At 39.0% G+C, this 19993-nt stretch overlaps 1 protein-coding gene and 1 long non-coding RNA gene across 9 annotated transcripts in view; one reads left to right on the top strand and one right to left on the bottom strand.

The window, feature by feature from the left end:
- LOC140848485 (uncharacterized) overlaps positions 1-8304 on the bottom strand; it is an 86472-nt gene extending 78168 nt beyond the window's left edge. Inside the window, exon 1 of the long non-coding RNA XR_012129472.1 lies at positions 7942-8304. This is a non-coding gene — a long non-coding RNA (uncharacterized lncRNA). The remainder of the gene's footprint in view (positions 1-7941) is intronic.
- Positions 8305-8350: 46 nt separating this feature from the next.
- Positions 8351-19993, top strand: part of LOC108391755 (nephrocystin-3) — a 50093-nt gene continuing 38450 nt past the window's right edge. For 4 of the 8 annotated variants that reach the window (XM_037006117.2, XM_037006118.2, XM_037006116.2 and 1 more), the window contains exons 1-6: positions 8354-8801; positions 10539-10664; positions 11236-11386; positions 13292-13444; positions 14469-14602; positions 15855-16015. In XM_037006117.2, coding sequence (XP_036862012.2) covers positions 8412-8801; positions 10539-10664; positions 11236-11386; positions 13292-13444; positions 14469-14602; positions 15855-16015 — 1115 coding nt within the window. In that variant the 5' untranslated portion in view covers positions 8354-8411. Of the gene's footprint in view, positions 8802-10538; positions 10665-11235; positions 11387-13291; positions 13445-14468; positions 14603-15854; positions 16016-19993 lie in introns of those variants that run through there. The other 4 variants (XM_037006120.2, XM_037006119.2, XM_037006115.2 and 1 more) reach the window with 4 other exon arrangements.

Here is a 19993-nt window from a genome sequence, read left to right as displayed (position 1 = left end):
AAAGAATAAAATACCTAGGAATAAACCTAACCAAGGAAGTGAAAGACCTATGCCCTGAAAACTACAAGACACTCATGAGAGAAATTAAAGAAGATACCAATAAATGGAAACACATTCCACGCTCTTGGCTAGGAAGAATTAATATTGTCAAGAATTAATATCCTGCCTAAAGCAATCCATAGATTCAATGCAATTCCTATCAAAATACCAACCGTATTCTTTAATGAACTAGAGCAAATACTTCTAAAATTCATATGGAACCACAAAGACCCTGAATAGCCAAAGCAATCCTCTGATGGAAGAATAAAGCGGGGGAAATTATGCTCCTTGACTTCAAGCTCTACTACAAAGTCACAGTAATCAAGACAATTTGGTACTGGCACAAGAACAGACCCATAGAGCAATGGAACAGACTAGAGAGTCCAGATATAAACGCAAGCATATATGGTCAATTAATATATGATAAAGGAGCCATGGATATACAATGGAGAAATGACAGCCTCTTCAACAGCTGGTGTTGGCAAAACTCGACAGCTACATGTAAGAGAATGAAACTGGTTTACTGTCTAACCCCATACACAAAATAAACTCAAAATGGATCAAAGACCTGAATGTAAATCATGAAACCATAAAACTCTTAGAAAAAAACATAGGCAAAAATATCTTGGACATAAACATGAGCAACTTCTTCATGAACATATCTCCCTGGGCAAGGGAAACTAAAGCAAAAGTGCACAAGTGGGACTATATTAAGCTGAAAAGCTTCTGTACAGTAAGGATATCATCAATGGAAGAAAAATACATCCTACAGTATGGGAGAATATATTCATAAATGACATATCCAATAAGGGGTTAACATCCAAAATATATAAAGAGCTCACACACCTCAAGAAACAAAATGCAAAAAAGCCAATTAAAAAATGAACAGAGGAGCTGAACAGACACTTCTCTAAAGCAGAAATTCAGATGGCCAACAGATACATGATAAGATGCTCCAAATCCCTAATCATCAGAGAAATGCAAATTTAAACCACAATGAGATATCACCTCACATCAGTTAGGATGTCCACCATCCAAATGATAAACAACAACAAATGTTGACAAGGATGTGGAGAAAGGGGAACCCTCCTACACTGCTGGTGGGAATGTAAATTAGTTCAACCACTGTGGAAAGCAGTATGAAGGTTCCTCAAAAAACTAAAAATAGAAACACCATTTGACACAGGAATTCCACTCCTAGGAATTTACCCTAAGAATGCAGCAGCCCAGTTTGAAAAAGACATATGCACCCCTGTGTTTATTGCAGCACTATTTACAACAGCCAAGAATTGGAAGCAACCTAACTGTCCATCAGTAGATGAATGGATAAAGATTAAGTGGTACCTATATACAATGGAACATTATTCAGCTATAAGAAGAAAACAAATCCTATGATTTGCAACAACACGGATGGAGCTAGAGGATATTATACTCAGTGAAATAAGCCAGGTGGAGAAAGACAAGTATCAAATGATTTCACTCATCTGTGGAGTATAAGAACAAAGAAAAACTGAAGGAATAAAACAGCAGCGGGCTCATAGAACCCTGAATGGACTAACAGTGACCAAAGGGAAAGGGATTGGGGAGGATGGGTGCGAAGGGAGGGATATGGGGGAAAAAGGGGCATCACGATTAGCTCATATAACGTAGCAGGGGGTGGTACGGGGAAGGCAGTATAACTCAGAGAAGACAAGTAGTGATTCTATAGCATCTTAGTATGCTGATGGACATTGACTGCAATGGGGTATGTCGTGGTGACGTGACAGTAGGGGGAGTCTAGTAACCATAATGTTGTTCATGCAATTGTACATTAATGATAGTAAAATAAAAAAATAAAATGAAATAAAAAGTTAGTATAATTTTATAATCATGAATCTTATCTAAAAGATAAACTCTTTGTTATAAACTTTGAAAGTTAAAACCTGCCAGTTTTACCCATTTATTACTTGTTAAGAAATAGTTTATTTTTTCCAACTACAGATCTCAGCTGACTCTCCTTGGTTGTGACAAGTCAGAAAACGCACAATTTTTCTCAAATTTGTATAGTAGAGAAGATGACTTATTCCCCTCCAAGGGAGCTGATTAAATCTGGCTCCTTGCCTAATTCCTGCCACATGAGTTATGAGTATGGGTAGGAAGTGATAAGTCACCAATGAAAGCCTGAAGTGGACATTGGCTACCAGATTTGGGATGGGTAGTTCCATAAAGTAAATTAAGATTACATTCAACTTCACAGCTGAATGTGAGTGAGAATAAAAGGAGTGGGGAGAATAGCCCTGAACTTGAGAGACAAAAGGACATTCCTCAGTAAGAAGAAATAAATGGCTTCTTGCATCCCAGAGGCTGCTTCTGCTCTAGAAAAACAGAACTGTTTTATTTGTTAAACAAATGTCAAAATGTGCAGTATGCTTTAGGACCATAAGCAAATATATGTGCTATCATATTCTTAACAAAACCTACTGCAGCTCTTTTTAAAGCATGGTCTTTATACACCCACATATGTACTTAGTCAGGGTGGAACAGCCCAGGGCAGCCCTCTCTAGAGAACACATGTCAAGAGGAATGGAAATGCTATATTTAAAATATTCTTACCCAACAGCCTCGCCCAGTGCACCTATGTTGCCTTTTTGCCTTGTACTGGCCTAGACATTAAACTCCTTTTCACCAATTTCTGGAAAGTCAAATCAAATAAAAAATAAAAAATCCAATCACAGCAGACTTTTTGTAAGTTTTTGCACATTTATTGAAAGTTTGGGACACTGGGGGAAGCGCTGCACAACATTCTACCATCTCTCTAAACTCTTCCTTCCCCTTTTTCCATTTTCTTCACTCTCCTCCCCTTTCCTCTTTAAACTAATTCAGTTTACCCTCTATTAGGACAGGTTAGGATGTGCTGTAGTATAAAGACAGCTCCCAAACCAGTGGCTTCTTTATTCAAACATTTACCAATGAATGAGACCTTCATTGATGTGCCTTGACAGTACCCATGGTGATCATCTGAACCTAAGCTTTGCTTTTATAACTTTTGCATAATGGATAGTTAATCAGATACTGAAAATAATATGCCAATATTATATGTCATATTATAGTTCCCAGAAGGGGCAATTAACTTTATTATGGCCTAATGGTACTAAATTCTTATTTTTCAGAATCATGTGGGAAACTAAAAATTCAGATGCCTGGGCCCATCCACAGATACTTTGATTCAGTAGATTTGATGTGGGGTCTAGGACTCTACATTTTTAACAAGCTCTCCAGGTACTTCTGAGAACAATCCAGGTTTGAAAATTACCCCTCTGGTTCAGGGGTCAGCGAATTACAGCCCTCAAGCCAAACCTGCCCTGCCACCTGCTTTTGCAAATAAAGTTTAACGGGAATGCAGACATGCCCATTCATTTAGCGTGTGTATGACTGTTTTCGTGCTACAATGGCAGAGCCAGGTGATTGAGACAGAGACCATGTGGCCCACAGAGAGTCAAATACTCTCTGGTCCTTCAGAGAAAGTTTGCAGCCCCCTGCTCTTGTCTGCTTCCTCACTAATTTCCAGAGTCAATCATTACTTGTGACAGAACTAAGTAAGGTGATGTAGGTGATCACTACTGAAAACACCAGTACCTACGCTGAATTCTTTAACATTCATCTTCAGGTAAGAATGGTTCCTTTTCATATATACAAATTACCAGCCACATTAATTTTTTCCTGAGCTATACTGCCCCCTAATGGTAGAAGTGTTAAATTGCAGATGCTTAATCAGATTTAGATGTTCTCCATTGCTAATTAATTCCTGAAATCCGATTCATACTTACAAGACTTTGTAGCAAGAGACTTAAGGAATCAGAGTTCCATTGGTAGAAATGAGCAGAAGTAAACGGCCTGGGAAAAGGTTGGCAATTTTAATGAGAATTAGAATCTCTTCCTTCTGTAAAGTCCCTGCTTTTTCAAGACTCCATGAAATATTTCCAATTAGGTGATTTTTCCCAGGGTGATAAATTTTTATCAGGGACATTTTTGACCCATTTGTGATGCCATGTCTAGCTCTAAAATTGAAGCACAATACTATCAATCTGGTCAAACGAACATGTGCACCCACTATCATGAACTGCAATGAAAGGCAAGAAAGCTCAAATAGAATCTGGATGCACACAAACATGCCAAGACGGTTACAGAGGGGGATTGCACACAGGCTGGCAATAATGAGACAGTGAGTATGAAACCGTTGGTTTTCCCCCTTGACGAATGATTAAAAAATTTAAAAATAGTGATGGCCAGATCTTCACTCCTGGAGATTCCAATCTAATTGGTCTGGGGAGGGGCCTCATAGCAGTATTTACTTTTTAAGTTCTCCAAGTAATTGTGATTTGCAACCAAGGTTAAGAATCATTATTCTACCGCAGTGTTTCTCACATTTTAAAGTATATTCAAGTCATTTTCTTAATCTGCAAATCGTGATTCAGTGGGTCTGTGACAGCACCTGAGAAACGGGTTCCTAACAAGCTTTAAGGTGATGCGAATGCTGTGGACCACACTGAGCAAGGGATCAGGCCCACCTAAATAGCCAATGTTTATGCAGTCTCATTGGTTCTGAGATCCCAAAGTGCGTAAGCATCATCTGGGAGCTGACTAAACATGCAAATGTGCATGCTCAGTCTCAGAAATTAAAATTCAGTGGATCTCAATTTTTAACAGGCATTCCAAGCAGTTATGAGACTCACAGTCTGATGACCAAACGCACACTAAGCTATACAAATGAAATTTATTCTACAAATCACATTATTTTAAAAGGCAGCAGCATTGGCTACAAGTTACCTTGAACAAATGTGGGGAAATTTTTCTCTAATTCCAGTTGTGAAAAGAAGTTATCCCCAACTTCAGTAGCTTGAACCAAACACAATATTGTATCTCATGATTTTGTGAGTCAGGAACTTGGGCAAAGTTCAGATGATAAGTCTCCCTGGGTGTTGACTGAAGTCATCTAGTGCTATCAAGCTAGCAAATAGGCTGGAAGAGTCCAAGATGGCTTCACTTACTGTGCCCTGGCTAAAAGGATGGCTGTAGGACTGTTCCCCGGAGCCTACACATACCCTCTCCGGTCTGGTGGTCTCAGTTGATATAGCAGCTCTCCTTGCACAGTATTTCAAGGCTCTCAAGTCCTCTGAGACACAGGAAGTAGAAGTTAACATTCTCTCAACGCCTGGGCTCAACGTGGCAGTGTCATCTCTGCCACAGTCTACTGATCCAAGCAGTCACAGAACACAACCACATTTAAAAGGACCAGTCACGAACAGGCAGGAGTTGTGGGTGTGTGACCCCTTGAAGAACCCCAAGGGTAGCTACATCAACAGTGCCCTCTGCTTGGTTTAATGTTCTGCCATTGCCATCTTGAAATTCTTTAAACTTTTTGACCAAATGGCACTACAGTTTCATTTTGCACTGGGCCCTACAAATTATGAAGTTTATCCTCATCATAAACATCACGTTGCAATGGAAGGATTGTTAAAAAAATTTGTAGCCTTTTAATCAACCATAAACTTCCTGCCAGAGACCTTACTCCTCACCATATTTCTGTAGTCAAACTTATCCTTTCAAAACGCAGACTGAGATATGTGGGTTAAATTCATCATAAAGAGAGGAAGCAAATTTTAAGGCTATAATTAGACTAAATTCTGTGATGTTTTAGGATTATGAAACAGGCTAAAAACCAACCACACTATTCTACTATCAGTTAGCACCCTATATGTGATTGCCTCTGGGCTCACTCACTCAGGTCATTTAGTCATTAATCAACAGTTACCCAAGGTCAGTATACATGTTGAATTTGTACATACTGTCCTTGAGGAGAGGGATAGCCAGTAATCACCATATAGGGGAAAGCATCCATAATCTCAGCAAACCTGGATTTGTGATTTGGGGCATCTGCAAAACTATTTAAAGGTTTTTAAGGAAAGCAGTGACAATTCATATGCCTTTTGAGAACTGGGGCCACATTTGACATCTCTGGGTCATCATAACATTATGTTTTCAGGACTTCATTAAGGGTTGCTGGCAATGAATCTGCAACAAATGGTGTAACAATAACAACTACCAAAAAACCAAGACTGACAGAATGTAGACACAATTAATGGAGAACAAGTTCAGGAAACAGTTAAGTACAGTACTTTGCACATAGTAGCTGAGGATCGTTGAATTGAAATTAATGATATGCAGATTCTTGAATTATATGATTATCCAGGTAGTTTCTTAGAGAAAGCAGCTAGACTTTGAAAGAAGTGAGGGTTGATGGAGAACACAGAAAGGAAATAAGAACCAGGTTGATATGAGGAGGAGAAGATAGTCAGCCTGACTAGGGTGGAGGAACATGGTACAGAGATATTACTGGATAGATGAGAGGTGGGGAAAGGAGAGATTCATTGAGTTAGAGCTCTGGGTTACAGGCTGCAGAATCAGAATTTACTCCACAAGCTGCAGGAAGTTAGTGTAGTTTGTTATTAGTTGAGAGGGAATGGGTGATGGCTTTTTATTTTATTATGCAAACATAATAATGGAAATCTTCAGCTGAGGCACACTCCAAAGGAGGTATAAGACTAAGGTGTGGGATATTTCAAAGGAGGTGGTCAGAAATCTAATGGATGATCCTTAAACCACTGATCCACATTAAGGTCACAAGACATGGAAATTCAAGAGAACTTCAAAAGGGAGAGAGTTCTTGGGGTGCTGTGATGGTAGGAATATTTCCTTTTATGTTAGGAACTACCTGAAGAATAATATGTATCTCCTGGAGTTTGAAGAACACAATGGGCTGGTGTCTGATTTCCTCCTAAAGAAAATCTGAAGGATGAGAGAAAAGATGACTAGCTACTCTGATGGAGGGCGTTAGAATTGGCCTGCATTCCTAGAGTTCTTTGGGGCAAAGGTGTTTCCTATTGCGGTAGATGTTGTGACATCTGAAATATTTGTTCCTCCAGCCACTGTAAGTGATGTCAGCAGATAGCCCTTAATGGTCAGTCCCTACAGGGACTGTTTTGGTTGAAGAGGAATGATGACTGGCTGGTTTAGGGGCATAAAGACCCCAATTTAGGACAACTCTGTAGGGCCATCCCAGCTTCAGAACTCCCTGTAGCTTGGCTGAGGCCTCTGCTGCAACTGTAGGAAAGTTCAACTTCTGCTGCCCAGTCTTGTTTTTTTCCCCTTCTGTTCATAGGTTCAATCTAAGGGCACTCTCTTAAAAAATATCTTGCATGATTATCTCCATGTCAGAGTTGGCTTCCCAAGAAACCTGACCTGTAACACCTGCGGAGCAGATGTGGGTCACATGGGCAAGTGAACCGGTGTGGATTATCTTGGGTCTGTCCAAAGGGGACCCTGGAGGGATGAAGAAACATCAGCAGAGAGGATGTGTAAAGCATCACTGGATTCCTTACAGCTGAGGGAGTGAGCGATAGCTGGCTTAGAGCTGCCCCAACCCAGGTTAAGGGAATTTAAGATGAAAGATTTCCAGTTATGAGGGGGAGAAGGATCTCTAAAGAACTTACAAAACTGCCTATGAGAAGAAAGGCCAGTTTTAACAGTATACCAAGTCTCAAGAGCACCAACGTACAGCTCACAGCAGTGCCAGCCAAATAAAGCCTTTCTTGCTCTGTGTCTCAGGGCTCTGGAGAGATTAGAAGTTAGCAGGCAGAGGGGCAAAAACCCAAGACAGGTTAAGAGAGATGCCAACCCTACCCTTTTCCTAATGTTAAAGTCTGCAACAGTTACCTCCATGTCCCTTCCTATTCATGTCACCTAAACCCCAACCTTCTCCCAAGTACTGTAATATTCTCTTTCCCTTTATTTGGTGAGATGACCCACAGTTCTTCTGATGTGAGGTCCTCAGTGTTCATTATTGTAAAAAGTCAAAAACCTCACCTTGTCTGAGGATAGTATCTGGTGGTTTCAGGCTTTAAGGCCTAAAAGCTTTTTCTTGGCTGATACCATGTCCTGCTGGTCATTCCACCTACTCCACTGAGAGACACAGGAGAAGCACATAGCAGGTGCTCAATTAAACTTCTCAGCTGTCCCAAATGCCTTCGTAGAGGAGCGCTAGGTGAGGGCGGCGGCAGGACAGAACAGCAGCAGCCGAGATGTGGTGACTGTGGTTCCAGGCCTGTGCTCCCTGAGAGGCACGCGCAGATCAGGGAGCCTCGGGCGGGCTGGGGCGCGGGGGGCGAGCTGAGGGAAGCCGTGCGCGCTCGCCCGTAAGGCTCCCCTGCAGGTTGAGCGCGGCCGCTGTGCGGCTCGCCCCGCCCCTTGCCCACCCCTTGCCCCGCCCCCTACGGCCAGTCACTCCCCGACCCCACCTGATAACTCCTCTCGGTAGTGGGACAGCCGCCTGCGCCATGGGCACCGCCTCGTCGCTCGTGAGCCCCGCGGGCGGGGAGGTGATCGAGGACACGTACGGGGCGGGCGGCGGCGAGGCCTGCGAGATCCCAGTGGAGGTGAAGCCCAAGGCCCGGCTGCTGCGCAGCTCGTTCCGCCGGGGCGCGGGAGCGGCGGGGGCCGGGCCCGGGGCGCTGTCCCGCGGGGCGGGCGGCGGCGGACTGCTGGGGGCTAGCTTCAAGTCTACCGGCTCGTCGGTGCCCGAGCTGGAGTACGCGGCGGCCGAGTATGATCGTTTAAAGAAGGAGTACGAGATCTTCCGGGTCAGCAAGAACCAGGAGTTGTTGTCCATGGGCCGCCGCGAGGCCAAGCTGGACACAGAGAACAAGCGGCTGCGGGCGGAGCTGCAGGTAACGCCGGGCCTGGTGCGCAGCTGGGCGGCCGCGACACCCGCGAAGCAAGAGGCCTGGGGCCCATCCACGGCCGCGCAGCCGCTCGGTCGTAGTGCCAGGCTGGTGTCTGGACGCCTGGCCCCGTCCCTCGTCCATCCTCTCTCCAAACCAAGTAGTTTTGAAAGTTGAGTAGAAACTGCTCTGCATTTTAATTTGAGGGGACGTATTCTTTTGACGTTTAAACTGATTTAACTAACCCCACCCCTTTTCTATTTCTGGTTCATTCAGGAATAGACACCATGAGCAATTTTACTCTAAAAGTGCCCTGAAGCAGCAAATGCCAGTCTCCATCGGGCCAGGGAAGTAGGCTCACAGCACATATACACAAAAAAGACTAGAGAGAGCTGCTGAAGCAACTCATAAAACTCTTCCTGGAGTTTTTAACTACTCCCCCCACCCCGCCACACACACAACCCTTAAATTTTAGACCGCCGTGGTGCAGCTTATGTCACTGTTTCTTTGTGAAGTTCCATAGCTCCTGAATTTTAATGGTCTTGAAGTGATTTTTTTTCTGGAAGCCTCGATTTTCATTATCTTAACTGCTGTGGTTGAAAACGTTTCCTAGGTGTAGTCATTCTCTTGGAATTAATCAAAAAACAATTATTGTATGCCCTTCCTGTAGTGGATCAGTTTTAACTCGTTAAAATTGGGTATAAAGTGAATGGTTGCTTTTCTATCAGCAAAATTGTGAGACTTTGTGCCATCAGTTTTTGGCCCTTCTGAAAGTTGTAGTTCTTATACTCTCTTCTTGTTTACTGTGGAAGAGACTTCTAGATAGCCCGAGAGTTCCTGAGCTCATCCCAGTAGGGACTGAATAAACAAATACCTCAGACAGATCTTTCTGAAAGGAAGAAGCCTTCTTCTGTCTAGTGTAGACATTCTAGTTAAACCTCCCTCAGTCCCCCATTAGCTGTTGTATAATTAGCACTGTTATCTGGGAAAACAAACTAATCACTAATCTATTTGTTGTTTTATCAGTTTTCCTACTGGGCAGTGTTAATACACTTGCATGGATAATATGGACTTACACATTTCAGATATCTCATTTCATGTTTTCAAGCCACCATCCAATGGAAACGACTGTAAGATGGAGGTAGAAAAGAAAGCTGGACCAACCAGGGCAGAGTGTTGTAAGAGTGACAGTGCCACAGTCCCAGGTTCCTCCTGTGACAGACCCTGATTCCTTATGTAACCCTTTTGGTTCCTTTCTCACGTATCTAGGCATTTAAAACAACTGTTCCATATTTATTTAATTCGTTCAGTCAGATATTTACAGGAGGCCTGCAATATATCAGGCACCATGAGGTCGGGAGATAGCAAGATGGGTAAGACATGGACCAAGGAGCACAGGGTCTCATAGAATTAATTGCCCTTCAAATTAAGCCTTGCAAATTGTACTCCTGTGTCCTTACAATTTGGGAAAACTGAGGTGCAGGGAAGCTTCAAAAACTGTTGCAGAATTAAGGAAAAGTGCTGATTACCACTGAAAGATTAATGTTGAAGTGTCTTCATTTATTATAGTTCAAGCATGTTTGCATTTTTCACTATGTGTTTGAATAAAATGGCATTATGGAAATCTTGATAAAATAGTAAGCAGATTGTTAAAATTCTAAGATGTGTAATATGCATGTAAGGTAATGTAAAATATGAGAGGAATACTATTTTTGTTAGAAATAACAAGGTAAATTATTCCAGGCACTTCAAAAAACTTACCAGAAGATACTTCGGGAAAAAGAAAGTGCTTTAGAAGCAAAATACCAAGCAATGGAGAGAGCAGCTACATTTGAACTTGACAGAGATAAAGTCAAAAGGCAGTTCAAGGTAAATTCCTTACATTTTACCCCCAAAGTGATATAGAATAAAAATAGTATGTTTGAAAAGTTCATGTAGTGCTGTGGTGAATAAATAGAAGTAAGTCATATAGAAATCCTGAAAGTTAAAATAACTAGAGCAGAGAACCTGTTACATTTTTGAGTTGTAACTGGTAAACTTGATATAGTTTCAAAGGAAAGATGTAAAACACTTTAATAGGGATTTTGAAGGAAAAAAAAAGAAAAGTGCTTTTTTATGGGAGAAGGCATTTGGAAATGTTTGGGGATGTTTTGTATGGGAGGGCATTAATGGCATTTAGTGGGAGGAGGACAGATTTTCTAAACATCATGCGTTGCACAAGGTAACCCCAACATTGCAGATGTGAATCCTGCCAGAGTTCCAGAAGGTTCCAGTTACAAAATAGTGAGGTGAAGGTACTCAGATTATTTACCCTATAAAAGAGGAGATGAAGGACCAAATGAATATTGGTTTTATGAATCAAAGATTTTGCCCTTAAAAGTTGAGGACACAATTTTTTGATTATGGAAAAGTTTTCAAAATTAAAGTTCTTCTTTTAAAGATTTTTAGGGAGACCAAGGAAAATGAAATTCAGGATTTATTGAGGGCCAAGCGAGAGCTGGAGAGCAAACTTCAGAGGCTACGGGCTCAGGGGATCCAAGTGTTTGATCCTGGGGAGTCTGACTCAGATGACAACTGTACAGATGTTACTGGTAAATTTGTTTCCTATATATAATATTTTGAGCTTTCAGTATAGGTGTGATGATATTGTTGAGCCAACTTTGAATCCTTTTGCTTATAAGTGATCACTGTTGCAAATACAGTTGCACTTTTTATTTTTCAGCTGTTATGACAGCTTTTTTCCATGAAGTCCATGACCTTGCAAGGGACTGAAACTCCTTCTGTCTTGTTGCTCTGCCAACCTTAACTCATAGCTTTTCTCTCTGATCTGATAGCTCCTCTAGGTCCCCCATCACCTCTACATTTTAGCCAGGGGAAGAGGGAAGGGAATACGTTCCTTTCCTTGGAAGTACATTCTGAAAGATATACCTATTATGTCCACTCAAATCCCATTGGCCAGAAACACACTTAGGAAGATTGGAAAGTGTAAAATCGTAGTAGGAAAGCCATATAACCACCTAAAGTTTGGGGTTCTGTTATTAAAGGAAGAAGGAGAAAATGGATATTGTGCCATAGTTAGTAGTCTCTGCCACATTATTTTTCCACCTAATGATGTAGTCTTTGCAACTATCAGTTAGAATATCTGCACAGAATTTCATTGAATGGTTTCCAGGGCAGTTTTATGAAGTACCAAAAAAGTTTTATTTTATAATGAAACATAAAATATGTTTTTTCTAGAAATCAGAAAAACCTGGAGTCATGGAGTGTCCACTGTGTTCTAAGAAAATATTAATAAAATATGACTAATAGTGAAAAGAGGAAAAGATTCTATTTTAAATGCAGTAGAAAAATGCAATAACTCTCCCAGTTATAAAAAAATGTAATTATATTTGTACAAACTAATATATTTTGGAGTGAAATGTGGCAACTAACAATTTCCTCTTAATTTGCAGTTTCATACCATTGGAATATGGCCAGCATCCCAGGACTTTTATTACTTTTTTTAAATTGACTATATTCCCCATGCTGTATCTCTCATCCCTATCACTAATTTAATTTATAATTGGAAGTTTGTACTTCTTTATCCCCTTCACCCATTTTGCCTGTCACCCAACCCCCAACCCCTATGGATATAATTTTTCTTATAACTTTTAAGGGGAAAAAATGAAGTGATTCTTACAGAGTAACTAACAGGATGCTTTTATTAGTGTTAATGGTTATGTCAATATTGACATGTAAACTGTTACAGAGTTTCAAAACTATTATAATTGTCTTAGCCATTTAACAAAAATAAGTTAATATTTCCTACTAGGTCTTTCCTTGTACTTTGATTTAAACATGAAGAAGGAATGCCCAAGGGAATCTCACTCATTTAAAATTCAAAGACCTGCAAATAATCTCAGTTTTGCCAGAGATATAACCCAAATATCAGTTTACTTAATCAAGAATACCATGTAGATATTCTGGCAATTAAAATTTACAAAAAAAATGTTCATAAATATCTATTCATTCAGACATTAATTGTGTTGCTCTGAGAAGTTAAATAAGATGTACTCCTTACATCCTTAGCTTATATCCTAGTAAATTACAAATATTAATTACTGATGTGCTAGTAATAGTCTTCCTTTGAAATTCTTTCCTTCGTATTTTACATTGATACCTAAACCATACAGTTAGAAATGTTTTTTAGAATTTTTGTGTGGGTGTGCTTGTAACTTCTCTGTTACTATAATTCCTTTGGTTTTTGTATTCTTCATTTCTTTTAATGTTTTTCTTTTTAATTCTCTTTGAATTTGAGATGATAATGAGAATTTTGTCCAACTTCCGACTTGCCAGAAGTCATGTCAATGAACTTTCAAAATCATTAAAGTTTGAATATTTGTTGTATTTTATAATTGTAGCTTTTTTAAAAATTAGAGATCCTGTTTGGTTCATGTCATAAGTATTTGAACATATAGTAATTTGGTTTTCACAAGATAAAATCTCTTGCCTTACAGCTGCCGGAACCCCGTGTGAATATTGGACTGGTGGAGCCTTGGGAAGCGAGCCTTCCATAGGGAGTATGATCCAGCTTCAGCAGTCCTTCAGAGGCCCTGAGCTCGCCCACAGTTCTATAGATGTAGAAGGACCCTTTGCAAATGTCAACAGAGGTAACACTTGCCATTTGCCAGTTACCTTGGCTAATGGTAGGAACTATTTCATGTACTATATAACCTTGGGCTGGGAGAACTGCGTTCTCTAGAACATGAGATTTGTATTCTGGGTGTCTTCCACTGTCAAACCATCATGTCCTAGTGCTGTCAAGGACCAGAGCCGATGGAGTTATAACATTCACATCAGGATCAGTTGGTGCTCCCCAGCCAAACTGGCCAGCCAAGTCTGACTAACTGAGCTTCTGGTCTGAATTCTTAGGTGTTTTAGTGGATCAGAGAGAGTAGTTTTTAGTCTTTCCCTCTGCGTCTTTGATGATGGATGATGAAGGTTAGAGCATGCAATGGAGTAGAATACAAAACTGCAGTTATGTAAGATAGTATTCTTAGTCAAAAGAATATTTTCATTATTTTTATATAATTTGGTGTCCAGAAAAGATCTTAACATCTGTTTGTAATTTCAATAGCAGTACAGATCTGAGATGTTAATAAGTAGCTCTACTCTTTTTTCTAAAAAATATAAAATTATCTATTAGTAAAATGAAAATCATTTTTTTAAATTACACCTTTTGAAGTAGCCAGTAAGTCTTAAGAAGTTCATTCTCATTAGGTAGCATATGGTTACTTTTCATTTTATGCCATTCTTGAACTTTCTTTTTGACTAAATATAGCTCAAGAACAATAAGTAGGTAAAACCATAGGCCAGTTTCGAAATGTAGGCTCTCCTCAAGTAGCAAACTAATTGAACAGCTCATGTAACATAGGTGCATGACATTTGCCTGGAACCACTTGTATCCATGCAAAAACCACTGGCAACATTGATTTCTTTAAGTCCAGGGATAGAATTTGAAGTTAGGGAACTGATTTCTTCTAATGTGTTATTCTAGAAGCTATGTCAGAATTAACAAGTGAGATCAGATTCCATTCTGTGATGTCTGTTTTTTTTCAGGCTTTTAAAAATATGGTCTTGTCAAATATCTTCTGGTAATTTTTTTCATGAACTTACAAGAAATTCTATTTTCAGATGACTGGGATATTGCCGTAGCTAGTTTATTACAAGTTCCTCCCTTGTTTTCACATTCTCTGTGGAGTAACACTGTCAGATGTTACATCATTTATACAGATGAAACCCAGCCTGAAATGGATCTTTTCCTCAAGGTGAGGACATTTACAAATTCTATATTCACTGATTTAAAATGCAAGTTCATGTGTGCCCTATTTCTGATGTCACTACCTACTAGATTATATGCCTTAAAGAATAGGAAGAATTTTGGGCCTAAAAGAAAATCGTGCTCAGTATTAGCAGTGTATTCAAAATAAGGCCTTGGAACTTTATGCTTTTGAATGCTTCATTAGATTTTCCACAGTATTTAAGACCGCCATTGATAGTGCCTGCTTTAGTTAACATCTGCCAGTTCTACCTTTGAATAACACAATTTAATCCTTATTATGATTTTTAAGTTTTCAAGGCAACTGCTGCAGTTAATCTAAGGCAGGGGCTGGCAAATTACATACAGCCCATGGGCCAAATCTGGCCTGGGGCCTGCTTTCTATGACCCAGAACTAAGATTGGTTTTACATTTTTTATTGGTCAGAAAAAAACAAAATAGAATTAATACATTGTGACATGAAAATCATATGAAATTCAGATTTTAGTGTTTATAAATAAAGTTTTATTGGAACACAGTCACACTCATTCATTTATATATTGCCTATGGCTGCTTCACACTGCAACAGCAGAATAGATTGTGACAGACTGAATGGACCACAGAACCTCCTCCAAAAAACCCAAGTTGTTTAGGTATTACTCATTTGTAAAAATATTTACCATCTGGCCTTTTATAGGAAAGGTTTGCCCACTGCTGTTGAAACTGAATTTTAAATAAATCTATATATTACATACTCTACCTGCTGTATAACATCTACCAAATGGTTGATTAATGAATTCATTTAGCTTTCCTTTTTGATATTCAATTTTGATAAAAAGATAAAATATTTTCAAAACCAAAGTTTCCATTCACTAACTGAACATAATTTATTCCCAAATAGCTGTTGAAGGAATTACTGATTTAATGCATAATCATTACTTACTAACTTAATTTGTTATAGACCAATGTATTTTTAATTTATATCTATTTTCTTTAGTGTTCTGTGTCATGGTGGACACTTTCTTCTGAGCAAGGAAACCACCAAGTGCTTGAGCTATTATTATTTTTGTTTTACAGAGAAACTTGCCTTTTCTCTTAAAGATTTTCTTTAAAATATGAATATACACTTTAAAAAATTTTAAATCATGAAATATCCAATATAACCTGTTATAAAGCATGCTTTTTTATTTTAAATATTATGAACCTGATGAAATCTTCAGCTAAGTAAGTTGTGCTTTTATTGTGTTTTAATTTCTTTTTAGGTCTATTCACCTAAGCTTAAAAGAATGTGTGAGACAATGGGATATTTTTTCCATGCTATATATTTTCCAATAGATACTGAAAATCAATACCTTACTGTAAGAAAATGGGAAATTGAGAAGAGTTCATTAGTTATTTTATTCATTAATTTAAGTTTACCAAGGTAAGAAAAAATTCTGTCACTTATTACAGGAGTTGTAAATAGAATTGAGATTGCCAAATGAACTTTAAGTTCTAATTTCATTCTCTTAAAATCAAACCAATCCATAAAGTTAAATAAATTCCATGACTTCATACTTAAATAAAATAGGTCTAAGTTTCATACCATAAATTTAAATAAATTCCATGACTTCATACTTAAATAAAATAGGTCTAAGTTTCATACTGTTAGACTTGTTTAATAGGTCTTAAGATTAACATAATTTATGTAAAGATCATTTTAATCAATGGTCAGCAATTATGGATGGCCTTTGGTTCAAATCCAGCCAGCCACCTATTTTTATAAATCAAGTTCTATTGGAACACAGCTATATTCATTCATTTATGTATTTTCTACAGATGCTTTCAGCAACAATAGCAGAGTTGAGTAGTTACTACAGAGACTCTGTGGCTTGCAAAGCCTAAAATAAAATAAAATTTTATGAGCCAGCTCTTTACAGAACAAGTTGGCAACTCCTGATTTCAATAATCAACATTAACCTTCATTGTCTTCTTGCTTTGAATACAAATTGAGAGGTACTCTAACACTTATAGAGGTATTAAATCAAATCTTTAATTCTCTGAGAGGCGTACTGCTTACATCCAGTAATATGATCAATTTTCTTATAATATGAATATAACCACACCAAGGAACTTAATCTAAAAATAGATTTTCTTCATAACCAACTAGATACAGAGATAGAAGACAAAATAAGTTTAATTAGAGGTTGTTTTCTTTCTGCATATGCTGTCTGATTGGATTTTACCCTTCCAAAGCACTTTTTCTTTTTATTGAGGACCAGCTCTGACTTGAACCGTGTACAGATGTAGAGCCCCAACCTACTTAATTTACTACAGACCCTGCATTATAATTGAGCTGAAGATTCTGCCCAGAAAATAGTTGTTTGATCCTTAAAACTCTGCCCAGAGGCCAGGTGGCTGTGGAACCACCAGGGCAATGAGCCTTGACCCAGAACAGGTTTAAGGATCCTGTCTTGCCTGATGGTTTCAGCCCTGGACAAGTTCACTATGGATTTAGTGAGACCAGAGAAAGGACAATGGAATGTTCTTGGGGTAAAAGGGTTTATATCCGGCTTTGTTCTCCTGGCTATAGGTCAAGCATGCCTGCATTCAGCAGTCTTCAGGACCATTATCTACCTCCAGCTCTATCTCTGCCCAGAGCACTAGGCAGAGCTTTTATACAGTAACTAAAGTCAGTGACAGCTTTTATTGTCTAGGGTGTGGAAGCAGTATCCTAGCAGCAGGCCAGTTACATCATCAAGTAGTTTAGGGTCTGCTGAAGACCCTGGCCATAGGAACTTCCATTTTCCCCACAAATTCCTTCAACTTGATTGCCTTTAGTTGGACTTCTTTTCCTCCCCTCCCCATTTTCTTTTTCTGTTTACTTTTAGGTTTATTAAGGATATTATATCCTTTTTTTTATTATTTAATAGCTTGATAGTATTTTATCTTAGGTGATAATGTGTCATCTTTTGCTTTTCTCTGATTTAAATCTTGACACCATCTTGTTTTTTCTTTACCTCATATCCATATTTTGTTAATAAGATACTATATGTTTTTTTCATACTTTTTTGCTTTCATTCATCTACAATTACATGAGCAACATTACTAGACTCCCCCCATTACCAAACCCCCATCACATACCCCATTACAGTCACTGTCCATCAGCGTAGTAAGATGCTATAGAATCAATACTTGTTTTCTCTGTGTTGTACAGCCCTCCCTGTTCCCCTCCCCCTACATTATGTCTGCTAATAGTAATGCCTCTTTTTCCCCCTTATCCCTCCTTTCCCACACATCCTCCCCAGTCTCTTTCCCTTTGATAACTGTTAGTCCACTTTTGGGTTCTGTGTTTCTGCTGTTGTTTTGTTCCTTCAGTTTTGTTTTGTTCTTATACGCCACAGATGAGTGAAATCATTTGGTACTTGTCTTTCTCTGCCTGGCTTATTTCACTGAGCATATCCTCTAGCTCCATCCATGTTGTTGCAAATGGTAGGATTTATTTTCTTCTTATGGCTGGAATATTCCATTGTGTATATGTACCACATCTTCTTTATCCATTCATCTGATGGACACTTAGGTTGCTTACATTTCTTGGCTATTGTAAATAGTGCTGCGATAAACATAGGGGTGCATCTGTCTTTTTCAAACTGAGCTGCTGCATTCTTAGGGTAAATTCCTAGGAGTGGAATTCCTGTGTCAAATGGTATTTCTATTTTGAGTTTTTTGAGGAACCTCCATACTGCTTTACACAAAGGTTGAACTAGTTTACATTCCCACCAGCAGTGTAGGAGGGTTCCTCTTTCTCCACGTCCTCGCCAACATTTGTTGTTGTTTGTCTTTTGGATGGTGGCCATCCTTACTGGTGTGAGGTGGTATCTCGTGGTTTTGATTTGCATTTCTCTGATGATTTAGGGATGTGGAGCATCTTTTCATGTGCCTATTGGCCATCTGAATTTCTTCTTAGGAGATGTGTCTGTTCAGATCCTCTGCCCATTTTTTAATTGGGTTATTTGCTTTTTGTTTGTTGAGGTGTGTGTAAGCTCTTTATATATTTTGGATGTCAACCCATTATCGGATATGTCATTTATGAATATATTCTCCCATACTGTAGGATGTCTTTTTGTTCTATTAATGGTATCTTTTGCTGTACAGAAGCTTTTCAGCTTAATACAGTCCCACTTGTGCACTTTTGCTTTTGTTTCCCTTGCCCAGAGAGATATGTTCATGAAGAAGTTGCTCATGTTTATGTCCAAGACATTTTTGCCTGTGTTTTTTCTAAGAGTTTTATGGTTTCATGATTTACATTCAGGTCTTTGATCCATTTTAAGTACCCATTTTGAGTTTACTTTTGTGTATGGGGTTAAACAGTAATCCAGTTTCATTCTCTTACATGTAGCTGTCGAGTTTTGCCAACACCAGCTGTTGAAGAGGCTATCATTTCCCCATTGTATATCCATGGTTCCTTTATTGTATATTAATTGCCCATATATGTTTGGGTTAATATCTGGAGTCTCTATTCTGTTCCACTGGTCTGTGGGTCTGTTCTTGTGCCAGTACCAAATTGTCTTGATTACTGTGGCTTTGTAGTAGAGCTTGAAGTTGGGAAGCAAGATCCCCTCTGCTTTATTCTTCCTTCTCTGGTTTGCTTTGGCTATTTGGGGTCTTTTGTGGTTCCATATGAATTTAAGAACTATTTGTTCCAGTTTGTTGAAGAATGCTGTTGGTATTTTGATAGGGATTGCATTGAATCTGTAGATTTCTCTAGGCAGGATGTCCATTTTGACAATATTAATTCTTCCTAGCCAAGAGCATGGGATGACTTTCCATTTGTTAGTGTCCTCTTTAATTTCTCTTAGGAGTGTCTTGTAGTTTTCAGAGTATAGGTCTTTCACTTCCTTGGTTAGGTTTATTCCTAGGTATTTTATTCTTTTTGATGCAATTGTGAATGGAATTGTTTTCCTGATTTCTCTTTCTGCTTGTTCATTGTTAGTATATAGGAAAGCAACAGAGTTCTGTTAATTTTGTATCCTGCAACTTTGCTGAATTCAGATATTAGTTCTAGTAGTTTCAGAGTAGAGTCTTTAGGGTTTTTTATGTACAATATCATGATGTCTGCAAATAGTGACAGTTTGACTTCCTCTTTACCAATCTGGATTCCTTGTTTTCTGGATTTCTTTGTTTTGTCCAATTGACATGGCTAGGACCTCCAGTATTATGTTGAATAACAGTGGGGAGAGTGGGCATCCCTGTCTTGTTCCCAATCTTACAGGAATAGCTTTCAGCTTCTCGCTATTAAGTGTGATGTTAGCTGTGGGTTTGTCATATATGGCCTTTATTATGTTGAGGTTCTTGCCCTCTATACCCATTTCGTTGAGACTTTTTATCATGAATGGATGTCGAATTTTGTTGAGTGATTTTT

This window comes from Manis javanica, chromosome 3 (genome assembly GCF_040802235.1).
Source record: "Manis javanica isolate MJ-LG chromosome 3, MJ_LKY, whole genome shotgun sequence".
In the NCBI taxonomy this organism is placed as follows: domain Eukaryota; kingdom Metazoa; phylum Chordata; class Mammalia; order Pholidota; family Manidae; genus Manis; species Manis javanica.
The sequence above is the reverse complement of the archived record's forward strand: the minus strand, read 5'-3'. Positions and strand labels throughout refer to the sequence as shown.